At 45.5% G+C, this 12,399-nt stretch overlaps 2 protein-coding genes across 2 annotated transcripts in view; one reads left to right on the plus strand and one right to left on the minus strand.

Moving 5' to 3' along the window:
• The window catches only part of Pc (pyruvate carboxylase), a 95,354-nt gene that overhangs the window by 44,767 nt on the left and 38,188 nt on the right, over positions 1-12,399 (minus strand). The gene's annotated exons all lie outside the window — the stretch shown is intronic.
• LOC121453858 (60S ribosomal protein L37a-like) lies at positions 3,250-3,631 on the plus strand. The gene has a single exon (XM_041660807.1). The coding sequence runs from the start codon at positions 3,265-3,267 to the stop codon at positions 3,541-3,543; it is 279 nt and encodes a 92-aa protein (XP_041516741.1). The 5' UTR covers positions 3,250-3,264; the 3' UTR covers positions 3,544-3,631.

Below are 12,399 nucleotides of genomic sequence, written 5' to 3' on the forward strand. Positions count from 1 at the left end.
AGGTGTGCTGAGGGGGCAGAGTGGTCGCAAATCAGAAAGGTTTTAGATTTATCAGCAATTTGAGAAGCTAGAAAAGTACAAAGCATGTATTCAGATTTGTCAAGTGAAAATGACTTCCAGCAGGGCAGTGGTGGCGCACACCTTTAATCCCAGCACTTAAGAGGCAGAGGCAAGTGGATCTCTATGAGTTCGAGGCCAGCCTGGTCTACAAGGCGAGTTCCAGGAGAGACAGGCTTACACAGAGAAACCGTGTCTTGAAAAAACAAAACAAAACAAACAAACAAACAAAAATGACTTCCATCTTGAAATGTTCTTTCCATCTAACTATAGTTGATGTATGAAGGTAAAATACAAAGATAAAATGTAAGCCAGATGTGGTACACACCTGTCTATCCCAGCACACAGGAGGCTCTGGAAGAAGGATTAAGAAACTGGAGACAAGGTGGTAGTGGTGGCGCACGCCTTTAATCCCAACAACCGGGAGGCAGAGGCAGGTGGATCTCTGTGAGTTAGAGGCCAGTCTGGTCTACAAAGTGAATTCTAGGACAGGACAGTCAGAGCTATATAGTAAGTTCCTGTTGGAAGGAAGGAAGGAAGGAAGGAAGGAAGGAAGGAAGGGGAGGCAGAAGCATGCCAGATGTGGTGTTTCAGGGCTTTGATACCAGCACTTGGGAAGGCAAAGTCAATCTGTTAGTTCTAGGCCAACCTGGTCCACACAGTAAGTTCCAGGCTACATAGTCTCTTCTCTCTCTTCATGCGTGTGCGCACATGTGCACACGCGCGGTGGTAGGGGAAACTTTGGAGGCCAGTCTGGGCAACACAACAAAACCATGTCTCTTAAAAAAATAAATGCAGTAGACTTTCCCCAGGAGCTGCTATGGGTGGGCCCTACTCCAACAAGGGAGCAGTAAGAGACTTTGGCCTGTGATCATCCAGAGGCTAGAGTTACATGTGGCTATAAACCGCCAGAAGTGGATGACAGGAACAGACTTGGATCTTCTGCAAAATTAATATACACACTTAACTGCTGAGCCATCTCTCCAGCTATTTATTTATTTGTTTGTTTGTTTGTTTTTGAGACAGGGTTTCTCTGTGTATCTCTGGTTGTCCTGGAACTCACGCTATAGACCAGGCTGGCCTCAAACTCAGAGATCTGCCTGCCTCTGCCTCTGAGCACAGGGATTAAAGGCGTGCGCCACCACCTGGTGATTCTTAAGTGCATTTTGAGTAATATGAGATTTCTCTTGGTCCTGCTCTGCCCTGGGTAGACTTAAACCATGCCTTTGTCTAGCAAATCCATGCTGCATGTGTTACCGGCCTGCTAGTTACCTGGCAGTCTAAATTATCAAAGACTGTTCCAGTAGCAAAATTCTTTTGTTCACGCAACCCTCATTTACTTACCAATGGCCCCAAGGGCAAGGGCAGTGAGAGGTCATGTCCATGTCCTTTAAGAGAGAGTTCTTTACTTAGTTAGAAAAAAAACTATAGGCTGCAATTGCTAAGATCTTTGTCAGGAAAGATTCTATTTGTGAAACAGCGAGGAAGAAAAAAGAAACTCAAGCAAGTTTTGTTGCTGCACCTCAAACTACACACTCAGGGCCAGGTACTAGGCTAAGTGCCTTTCTTCATGCCATCACTAGGTCTGTGTCATTTCACAGCTGCACAAGGAGGGCAAGTACAGTAAGAGCTTTTGAAAATGTGCATGGGCGCGTGTGTATGTGTGTGTGTGTGTGTGTGTGTGCGCGCGCACATGTGTATCATACTTCCAGCACTCAGGAGGCAGAGGTAGAAGGGCTGGAGTTTATGGCCAGTTTGGACTAGCCCCTGTATTAAAACAACAAAAAGAGCAAAACCAAAAATATTTTGAGGGAGAGCACATTCATATAACTTTGTGATAATAACAATTATTGTTGACTTCTACTGTGCTTGGCATATTAAAATGCAGTGTATAGGTAAGAGCTTTGGTACTATGAGGACTTACGTGCCCCAGACCCAATCTGAAGGATAGGGAGTCTGCTGCCCACACACACATCTGCCTCATCTTTGTCATGGAAATGTGGCATACATAACTAGCTCCAGGGGCACAGCAAAAGAACTTTCATTTCCTGCCTTCTCTATGCCAGGCACCTTTTAGCTCATTTAATTTCCCCATAATCCCATGGGGGTATAATCAACCCGAATTTTACTGATAAGAAAAATGAGGCTCAGAGGGACCCACAGGATGTAGCAAACTCAAGAATCATTACTTCCATTCAATATCAGAGCCCCTGTTTTCCCACCCAAGAAACCTGGCCTGGTGTCTGCTCACGGGGTAGGTTCCAAACATACTTATCTGAACCAAAATAAAATCAAATTAGAATGCAAATGTTCTCCTGGAGCCAGGGTCCTCCCATGCTGTAAGATTTAGAGACCAGTGAACCAGGGCAGTGGCTATAGAGAACAGGAAGTTAACCCAAGGAATCAGCTCTTTCCCCTTCTGAACTCAGGATCCTCTAAAAGAACACTAATAGCTCCTAATGGCTCAACAATCTCTCCAGATGAGCAGAAAAAGGCCCAGCTTTTTTGTTTGCTTGTTTTGTTTTTCAGGACAGGTTTCTCCATACATCCTTGGCTGTCCTGGAACTCACTCTATAGATCGGACTGGCCTCTGCTTCCCAAATGCTACTACATGAGACCCTCTCGAAAAACACGAGTAACAACAATTAAAACAAAAGCATGAAGTGTTGGTAAAGGATGTGGGAAGAGTGGACCCTTCACACTGGTGGTGAAAATGTAGACTAGTGCAGCAACAAGGAAAACAATGTGAGGGGCTTTAAAAAGATTAAAAAGAGAACTATGGCATACACCTTTAGTTCTTGTACTCAGGAGGCAGAGACTGGAGGACTGCTTGGACTATATAGCAAGTTCCGGAACAACCAGAACTACATACCAATACCTTGTCTCAACAAAACAAACCAAACAAACAAAAGAACTAGTTTGAACCAGTGCTCTCACTACCGGATACGAGGCCAAAGGGCACCTGCACTCCATGTTATGGCGGCATTCTTCACAATAGCCAAGACATGGGAACAACCTAGATGTCTGTCAGTAGAGGAATGTGTTCAAAACAGCAGGACATACACAGTAGAACATTATGCAGCCACAAAAAGTAACAAAATCCTGTCATTTATGACAACATAAACCTGGGGACATCATGCTACATGAAATAAACTAGGCACAAAAAGTATAGAATGGCTCTCCGTGCTTGGCTTAGGTTCCGGCGACATGGCTGAACGCACCAAGAAGGTCGGGATCGTCGGGAAATACGGGACCCGCTGTGGTGCCTCCCTCCGGAAAATGGTGAAGAAAATTGAAATCAGCCAGCACGCCAAGTACACGTGCTCCTTCTGTGGCAAGACCAAGATGAAGAGACGAGCCGTTGGCATCTGGCACTGTGGCTCCTGCATGAAGACAGTGGCTGGTGGGGCCTGGACCTACAACACGACTTCTGCCGTCACAGTGAAGTCTGCCATCAGAAGACTGAAGGAACTGAAAGACCAGTGAAAGTGCTACCATTTGATACCCAAGCCTACTGCAATAGTGCACAGCCAACTAAATACATGGGTTAATTTACGTAAAAAAAAAAAAAAAAGTATAGAATGTGAAAAACTGACTTTCTGGAAGTTGAGACTTGCAGAGGCTGAGGAAAGCAATGGAGAGATGGCTGGAGAGATGTCATCAGTGGGCACTGAGCTGTAGTGAAGGAGAACAAAGCAATCTTGTGGTGGTCCCATGATGGTGTGGCTACAGCAGTACAGCTTAGCATTGAGTATTTATTTCAAAGATCTAGAAAGGACTTTCAGTATTTTTACCTTAAGGAGATGAGAAATGAGGAGGTAGATGTACGTAACTGGATTATGTTACACAGTGGCAGGGTCATAGCTCAGTGGTATAGCACCTGCCTGCTGTAGGTAAAGCTCTGAGTACAGTTATTGACACCAAAAGAATTTGCATTGTATGTACATGTATTTATCATTCTTATGCTTTTAATACAGTATTTTTATATAAGTTTTTAAGTTCTGAAGTCAACATGGAAATTTTTTTTGTTTTTGAGACAGGGTTTCTCTGTAGCTTTAGAGCCTGTCCTGGAACTGGTTCTTGTAGACCAGGCTGGCCTCGAACTCACAGAGATCCGCCTGCCTCTGCCTCCCAAGTGCTGGGATTAAAGGTGTATGCTACCGCCGCCTGGCCTATGGAAAAATCTTAAAATTTACCAAAAATTTGCAATAGTTAAAAAATAAAGGGTTAGGGACTAGAGAGATGGTTCAGCAGTTAAGACCACTGACTGCTCTTTTAGCCGGGTGGTGGTGGCGCACGCCTTTAATCCCAGCACTGGGGAGGCAGAGGCAGGCGGATCTCTGTGAGTTTGAGGCCAGCCTGGTCTACAAGAGCTAGTTCCAGGACAGGAACCAAAAGCTATGGAGAAACCCTGTCTTGAAAAATCAAAAAAAAAAAAAAAAAGACCACTGACTGCTCTTTCAGAGGACCTAGGTTCAATTCCCAGCACCCACATGGCAGCTCACAACTGTCTCTAACTCTAAGATCTGACACCTCACACAAACAGGCAAAATACAAATGCAGATAAAATAAAATATAAGTAAGTTTAAAAGAATAAATAAATAAAGGGCTAGGTAGCCTTGGTAGTATATGCTTTTACTTCTAGAACTCTCTATGTGGTCAAGGCTAGCCTTGAACTCCGGATTCTCCTGCCTCTACCTCCAAAATGCTGGGATTACAAGGATGTTGCTACATGACCAACTTCATTTGCCCCTTTCCTTGGTGAATACCTGATGGAGAAGGGTCATCTTTCTATCTGTTGATTTCATTGGTTAAGCAATAAAGAAACTGCTTGGCCCTCATAGGTTAAAACATAGGTGGGTGGAGTAAACAGAACAGAATGCTGGGAGAAAGAAGCTGAGTCAAGGAGTCGCCATGATTCTCCCACTCCAGGCAGATGCAGGTTAAGATCATTCCTGGTAAGCCAGCTCGTGGGCTACACAGAATATTAGAAATGGGTTAGATCAATATGTAAGAGCTAGCCAATAAGAGGCTAGAGCGCATGGCCCAAGCGGTGTTTAAAAGAATACAAATTGCTAGAGCTAGCCGTGCGGGCGGCCGGGTGCTGGGGACGTAGCCCGCCGCTCCTATTTCAACAAACACCAATGTTAAGCCTTTTCTCATAAACAAGCTTTTTGTGATTTTGTCCAATCTTTTCTTTCCTTGGAGGGGTGTGGGTTTTTTGTTTGTTTGTTTCATGTTTTGGTTTTGAGACAGGGTTTCTTTGTGTAACAGCCCTGGTTGTCCTGGAACTCAATCTGTAGAACAGGCTGGCCTTAAACTCTTCCTCTGCCTCCTGAGCGCTGGGATTAAAGGCGAGCACCACCACTGCCCACTGTTTTCTGTCCATGTCAGCCTACCACCTTTACCCCTAAACTAGGGACCAAATCCAGGCCTAAATGCTCTACCACTGAGCTAAGCTAAGTCTCAAACCACAGGCTGGCTGGCTGCCGTGTCTCTTCATTGACTGTAAATGATAATTCATACTCAAAGGAAGACTACTAGACTCCATGTGATCAAGCCATGTTAACGAGCATTTTCTTTCTAATGTCACATTTGTGGGACAGAGGGTAAATAATGAAGGATGGCTTCTGTCTCAAGACACTTAGAACCTCAAATGGTCAGGGTTTTGAAACAAGTTGTCCCTCATGTAAGAGAAAGCAGTGAAGGCACCACGGTGGAAGGGGCGAGGCTGACAGAAGCTGTGATGCAGCTGAGAAGGGTAAAAGCGTCACAGACGGAGGGCCACTTGGCTCAGAGGGCATTAGCACGTGCTCAGTGAGTGCACCAGAGAGAAAACAAACCCCCAACACCTCCTGTTGCTGAGGCTCTGCTTCAGGTCAGGGTCCAGCAAATCCTAATCCCTACCCCCAGTGTTTATAAACCAGGTTGCCTAGGGAAAGCTCACTTGCCTGAAACTGAAAAATAAGAATAGTTGAACCTCAGACATTCATTTGGGAAGATTAAATATGAAAATCCATGTAAACTGTCCTCGGGGGATGTAAAACATGCTACCAAGCAAAGCTTGATTTCCAGGCTGCGGCCAGACTTGGAAAGACCATCAGCTCAGTATGAAGGCGTGCCACAGTGATTGAGGGATCAGCATAGAGGCGACAGGCAAACCCGTAATAGACAGTTGGATCTTGACAAGCTGGAAAGGAGCCATGTGCCTTCAAGTCCCACAACCATTCTTTCTCTATTAAAACAGGGCTCAGACCCTTCTCAACTTTTCTCTGCCAGCTGTTCTCATCTCAAAAAAACCCTTCCCCACAACAGCAAAGGCCAGGAATGGGATGCAGAAATGTCAGGCGGAGAAACCACAGCACGAACAAACCAGGTGGGCTGAAAAAGGGCAAAAGAATACTGTTGGAATGTCACCTGGTCTGAGGCAGCTATCAGAATTTCCTAGGGTAATGGGAACACAGTCACAGAAAGGGCAGCTGGGGGTGGATGATAGTGGTGAGAGGCCCAGAGGCACCACCAGAAGGTGCACAGGATTAAGGGAAGGACAGGCACAAAAGTGGGGGAAGAAGAAGTATTCATTCATTCAGTCTTGACAGAGCCTTTCACAAAACCTGAGGCCTGTTAGGATTAGAGATAAACTGGACAAATAAGAGGCCCTTGTGAAACTGACATTTCATTCACACCAGGATCATTCTGGCTGGAGGAGATAGCTCAGTGACAAAGCACTTAACCAACATGTATGAGGTCACTGGTTCAATTCCCTGTTTCTAGAGGAAAACAAACAAAAAGATCATTCCAGATTAATTCAGATTAATACAGACTGTATCTTTGTCTCAGACCCCCTTCCTAATGATAGGTTTCCTGAACAGAGAACAAAGGCATAGGGGTAAGTCCCATGTCCCATCTAGCCCATACTGAAAAAAGATATAGTCACTATTAAGTCTTGATGTAGGGGGTTTGGGACATTGGGACAGAGGAAGATAACTAAGGCATGCTAACCTCCATGCCACCATCATCTGCCTCCTGAACACACAAGCATACACATAGCCTCCCACCTCCTGAGTCACTACCCTATAATTGGCAGGCATCTGGGCTGTTTGCAGTTTAGATAGAGTCAGAAGCCACAGGCCTTATCAGCTCTCCTCCTCTTAAAAGGTTTCCTCCCAAGCAAATTTGAGAGCTCTCTGACCCTACATTGAGCAGTGGGTGTTACTCATAGGCCAGTGGCAGCACTTTCCCTCACTGCTGTGCAGGAGGCCTTGTGCCTTAGAAAGCGGGCCTCTGCCCTCCGGTCACAGCCCAGCGTGGCCCTGACTTGGAGCTAGACTGAGAACAGACCTTCTCCTGACCTCAGCACTCAGTTCCATGAGGGACCCTTGTTGCCTTCCTCTAACAGCTCTCACTACATGAAGGCAGACTGGCCCAGAGCTTTGGATCGATAACTCATATCCTCTGTCCAAAGCAGGGTTTTGATATCTCCAACCACAGATGTTCCCACAGACCCTTGAGCCATGATCTAGTCCACCCTCTTACTTGATTCCCATCCCTAAAACCTGTCCCCAGCCTGTCTCCTGTCCTGTTCCTGCTAGAAAGCTATCTGTTCCAGAGGGAGAGTGACAATGCCTCCCCCCCCCCCACCCGCCTCAAAGCAGACAGATGAAAATAAGCTGCAAGAGGGTAGTAAGAAGCCACTTTTGTGGGTGCCCATGGAAGGACTAAGGGACAATGACATTGGAATTTTCAAAGGCAGGAAAGAGATGAGGTCGATCTAGAAGCAGCAGAGGAGGCTAAAAGCTCCCCCACCCCTGCTGAGACTGAAAGTCGCCTCAGGTTGTCCATCTGGGAACAGACGACTTGATGGTCCTTCCTCCTACTGGGGCCAGGAGATGGATCCCTCTGCAGGCCACATCACCTGAGGCCTGTGAGCTTGTGAGCTTGTACCAGATTTCATTAACAAGTAGCCTTTTAAATGCTACATGCTACAAAGACGGCCTTTGTGGTATTGGCCCTAAGACCACCCAGTGAGGACAGGAAGGGCTCCTCCCTCTAGGAACATTAGCCATCACAAAAAACAAAGAACCCAGTTGAGCTTTGCCAAGGATACTTGGGGCAGCACAGTCTACTTCCCACTGCTCTCTTTTGTATGACCTCCTGAACTAAAGAGTAAGTGCTCAAATCGGGTCCCCACCTGATTCTGGTCGTGTATACAGAGAAACTGCTAATAAAATACAGGTTGCCCTGAGGCAGGCGAGGTTCCTAGGTAGGCACAGTCTGAATGCAAATCTCTTGAAGAGTTAGTGGAAGCTGAACCCTCCAAGACCTCACCTGACAGTATCAAGCCTCCACCTCTTCTCATCCTTCGTTAGAACTGATATTATCAGCTTCTGCTTCCCTTCCTGTCCACCAAGTGGATTTCCCACTAAGAAATCTTGACAAAGCCCATTTAACATTGATTCTGCAAGGTAAGCTCTAGTCACTCAAACCAGAGCTGAGGAAGAGGAGAGGAGAGGAGCATCTAGAACGCTCCACTACTCCTATTGCTGCTCTGGCCTGTGACAGTTGCTGCTGGGCGTGAGGTGGATGTGGAGCTGGAATGTCTGGTCACCTGGGGCCTGAGCAACACCCAGGAGCAAGGCCTAGGACCACAAATGGCTGAGGAGACACTTCTACAACAGATCGTGGCCACTCTTGAGAATTCCTTTAGGTATGTTACACCAACATTCTCATACTGAAAGACCTGGATAAATCCAGACAGCCCCTAGCAGGAAAAAAATAGACCCAAAAATCTAAGCAGGGAGAGAAGAATCAGAAATCTAGGATTAGCCAGTTCAGTTTCAGGAACTAGCTAAAGATAAAGTCAGATTGTAATCTTGAATATAATCTTGAGAAACAGGGAATTGCCCCCTTGTGATCATCACTGGTATTTTTGGAATTGTCTGTGACACCCTCCCTACTCCTTTAGGATTACTAGGCTGTGGTTTCTTCCTTTAAAAACCCCTTCTCCCAGTTACTTGGGGTTGAACTCCTCCCCTGAGTGGGTTATAAGTCTCTGCCCCAGTGCACTGGTACCTGTCAAATAAACCTCTTGTGATTGCAGCAAGGACCGTCTCTCGTGAGTTACTGGGGCGGGTCATGTTATCCCGAGACTTGAGTGAGAGTCACCCCACACTGGGGGTCTTTCAATACCATGGGCAAAATATAGGATGGGACATTTAACCCCCATTGCACTGAGGGGAAGAGTTGAGAACCTCAAGAGCATAAAACATTAGTTATACCTGCTCTTCAAGTCTGAAGTACTTGATTTGCTCAATCTAGCTGGGAAAAGGGCTCCAGCTCTAGGGTGAGTCTCTCTGGGTCAGGACTAGGACTCAGGCAGGAAGGAGATATCCCTTTTCCGGGATGCTCTGAGGATACTAGCAATGTTTAGGCTCAACCTGAGTGATACTATAGTTCTGGTGGCAGATGGACCAAGCTATGCATACCAGGCTGGAAGGGAAAACAGGGGCCCAATACTCATTCCATTGTTTTCAATTTTGATGCATAAAATCTAGCATTCCCCTCTTCCCCCCAAGTAATATGTGGATGGAGGGATGGCTGGGCAGTTGAGGGCACTTAGTGCTTTTATAGAGAACCAAGGTTCCATCCCCCAGATCACACCAGGTGGCTCAGAACACAATTCTAGGGTATACAATTCCCTGTGAGCAGGTATTCTGGCCTCTGTGAGCACCTATACTCATGCGGCACCCAAGCTCATGCATTCACACATACAAATAAATAAATAAATCCTTTTTTTTTTTCTCCAAGTGTGAAGTACCCCAAAACACCAACAGTACTGCAATCATCTGGTACCAAAACAGGACTGGTTCCAAGACTGTTTCAGATACCAAAACCTATTTGCTAAAAATTATGTGTTTCACGCATGGCCACCTTCCATACATGGAAACCATCTCTATGACTCATACCTGACACAAGGTAAACAGTTGTCATACTTAGGAAATAACGACAAAAAAAAATGTCCATGTATGCTCAGTACAGACATAGCCAGCAACCAACACAGAACTAACAATATACTACACACCAGCAACAACGTTAACATATTTTCCCAATATTTTTAATCCCTTGAATGCAGAAGTCATGGATACAGAAGTTCAGGTAGTTGGGGGTTTTGTCTGTTTCTTCATCTCTTAAAAAAAAAAAAACAGAAGGGGGTGATGTAGGATGTCCTTCTGTACACTGTGAATATGTGCAGCTTTTATTGGTTGATGAATAAAGCTGCTTTGGTCTATGACAGGAAAGCCAAACTGAATACAGAAAGAAAGAAGGTGGAGTCGACAGAGATGCCAGCAGTCACCAGGGGAGTAAGATACCAGAGTACTACCAGTATAAGCCATGGGCCAGGTGGTGATACACAGATTGCAAGTGGTTTGCTCAGATGCTTTGCACTGCCTGGCAAATGCTGGCGATTCTGAATGAGACATTCCAAGCTCAGCTCCAGGAGCGGGAGCACTGACAAGAGACAGAGTTTGTAGCTGTCCCAAGTCTTCCTGTCCTCATTCTAGGCCCACTTATAAAAGCTGTTCATTCTACCAGGGCAGCTGAACCCCTTTAAAGATAATGTTCTTTGCCTACCCCATCATGCCCAATCCAGTCAAGAGGCACTGAACTTGTGTGACTTCTGTGTAGAAGACAGGGAAGAATTTCTTTTATACAGAAATTGTAAGGAAGATCCCACTACAGAGCGGAAATGACATTATATGCCACAGAGAAACAGAAAGCAGTGATCACCACACTTAAGTTCACGATCTGCTAACAGAGGCAAGCCCGACATGTGACAAGAGTGTCTACTACCAGAGCCCACCACCATAGGGCCATTTGATAAGCTCAGGGCCACAGAGCAATGGCGCTGACAATGAGGGTCAATAGGCTGAGGCTTCCAGGCCTCTGTTGTCTTCCTATCCCAAGAAGGGGTCCTCTAGACAAGTAGCGAATGTTCTAGGCCGGGGAACAATGCTTCTGGATTGAAACGACCCGGCCATTGTTGACAGAGCCTCTCCATCTCCATCAAGTCTCAATCCTGCCTCCTACACAGAGCTCATGTGATTTCACCATTCCCTTCTCCTAGCGCCACAGCCTGAGCTTCAGAATTGTCTTAACTGTATGTAGTTCTGGGATGGCTATTTCTTGGTCAAGTATCAACTTGACTACATCTGGAATTAACTAAAACCCAATCAGCTGGGCACACCTGAGAGAAATTTTTCTTCTTTTTCTTTTGATTTTTTTAAAAACAGGGCTTCTCTGTGTAGCCCTTGGCTGTCCTGGAACTCACTCTGTAGACCAGGCTGGACTTGAACTCACAGAAATCCACCTGACTCTGCCTCCCAATTGCTGGGATTAAAGGTGTGCACCACCACTAAAGTAGGAAGATCCACCTTTAATCTGGGCCATATCTTCTGGTGGCAGTGTATATAAAGAATGTGGGAGAAGGAAGCTCTCACTCTGCCTGTTTGCCATCCCTCTTTCTAGCAAGTCCATTCCTTCACAGGCATTAGAGACTACCTCCTCGGGGTTCTGACACATACTGAAGACATCCAGCCTCATGAACTGAAAAACTGGATTCTTGGACTTCCCATTGGTACATAGCCATTGTTGCTAAGTCACTCAATATACACATTCATTCTATCAGATCTGTTCCTCTAGAGCATCAGTTCTCAACCTGTAGGGCATGACTCCCTGGGCAAACCACTATCTCCAAAAAATTATTTGCATCATGATTCATAACAGCGGCAAAATTACATTTATGAAGTAGCAACTGAAATAATTTTATGGTTGGGAATCACTACAACATGAGAAAAAGTAGAGGCAAGTCATAGCATTAGGAACCACTGTTCTACAGAGCCCTGACTAATACACATTCAATTAACTTTAGAATAAGTTCTTTAACTTGGGAATTTCTTTTTCTTTTTTTTCTTTTGACTATTTGAGACAGGGTTTCTCTGCATAGTCCTGTGTAGAAGTAGTGGTGGGGCTGCGTTCTGCCACCCGGCTAGCTTTACCCGAAATAATTACACGGAAACTGTATTCTTTTAAACACTGCCTGGCCCATTAGTTATAACCTCTTATTGGCTAGCTCTTACATATTGATCTAACCCACTTCTAATATCCGTATTGTCACTTGAGTGTGGCTTACCGGGACGAGTCTAAAGGGTATCCATCTCAGAGATGAGAGTCATGGCGACTGCCTGACTCGGCTTCTTTCTCCCAGCATTCTGTTCTGTCTACTCCACCTACCTAATTTTCTGTCCTATCAAAGGCCAAGCAGTTTCTTTATTAGTTAACCAA

This window comes from Microtus oregoni, unplaced genomic scaffold (assembly GCF_018167655.1).
Source record: "Microtus oregoni isolate MIOR12 unplaced genomic scaffold, Mior012 000012F_ref0000307, whole genome shotgun sequence".
NCBI classification, from domain to species: Eukaryota; Metazoa; Chordata; class Mammalia; order Rodentia; family Cricetidae; genus Microtus; species Microtus oregoni.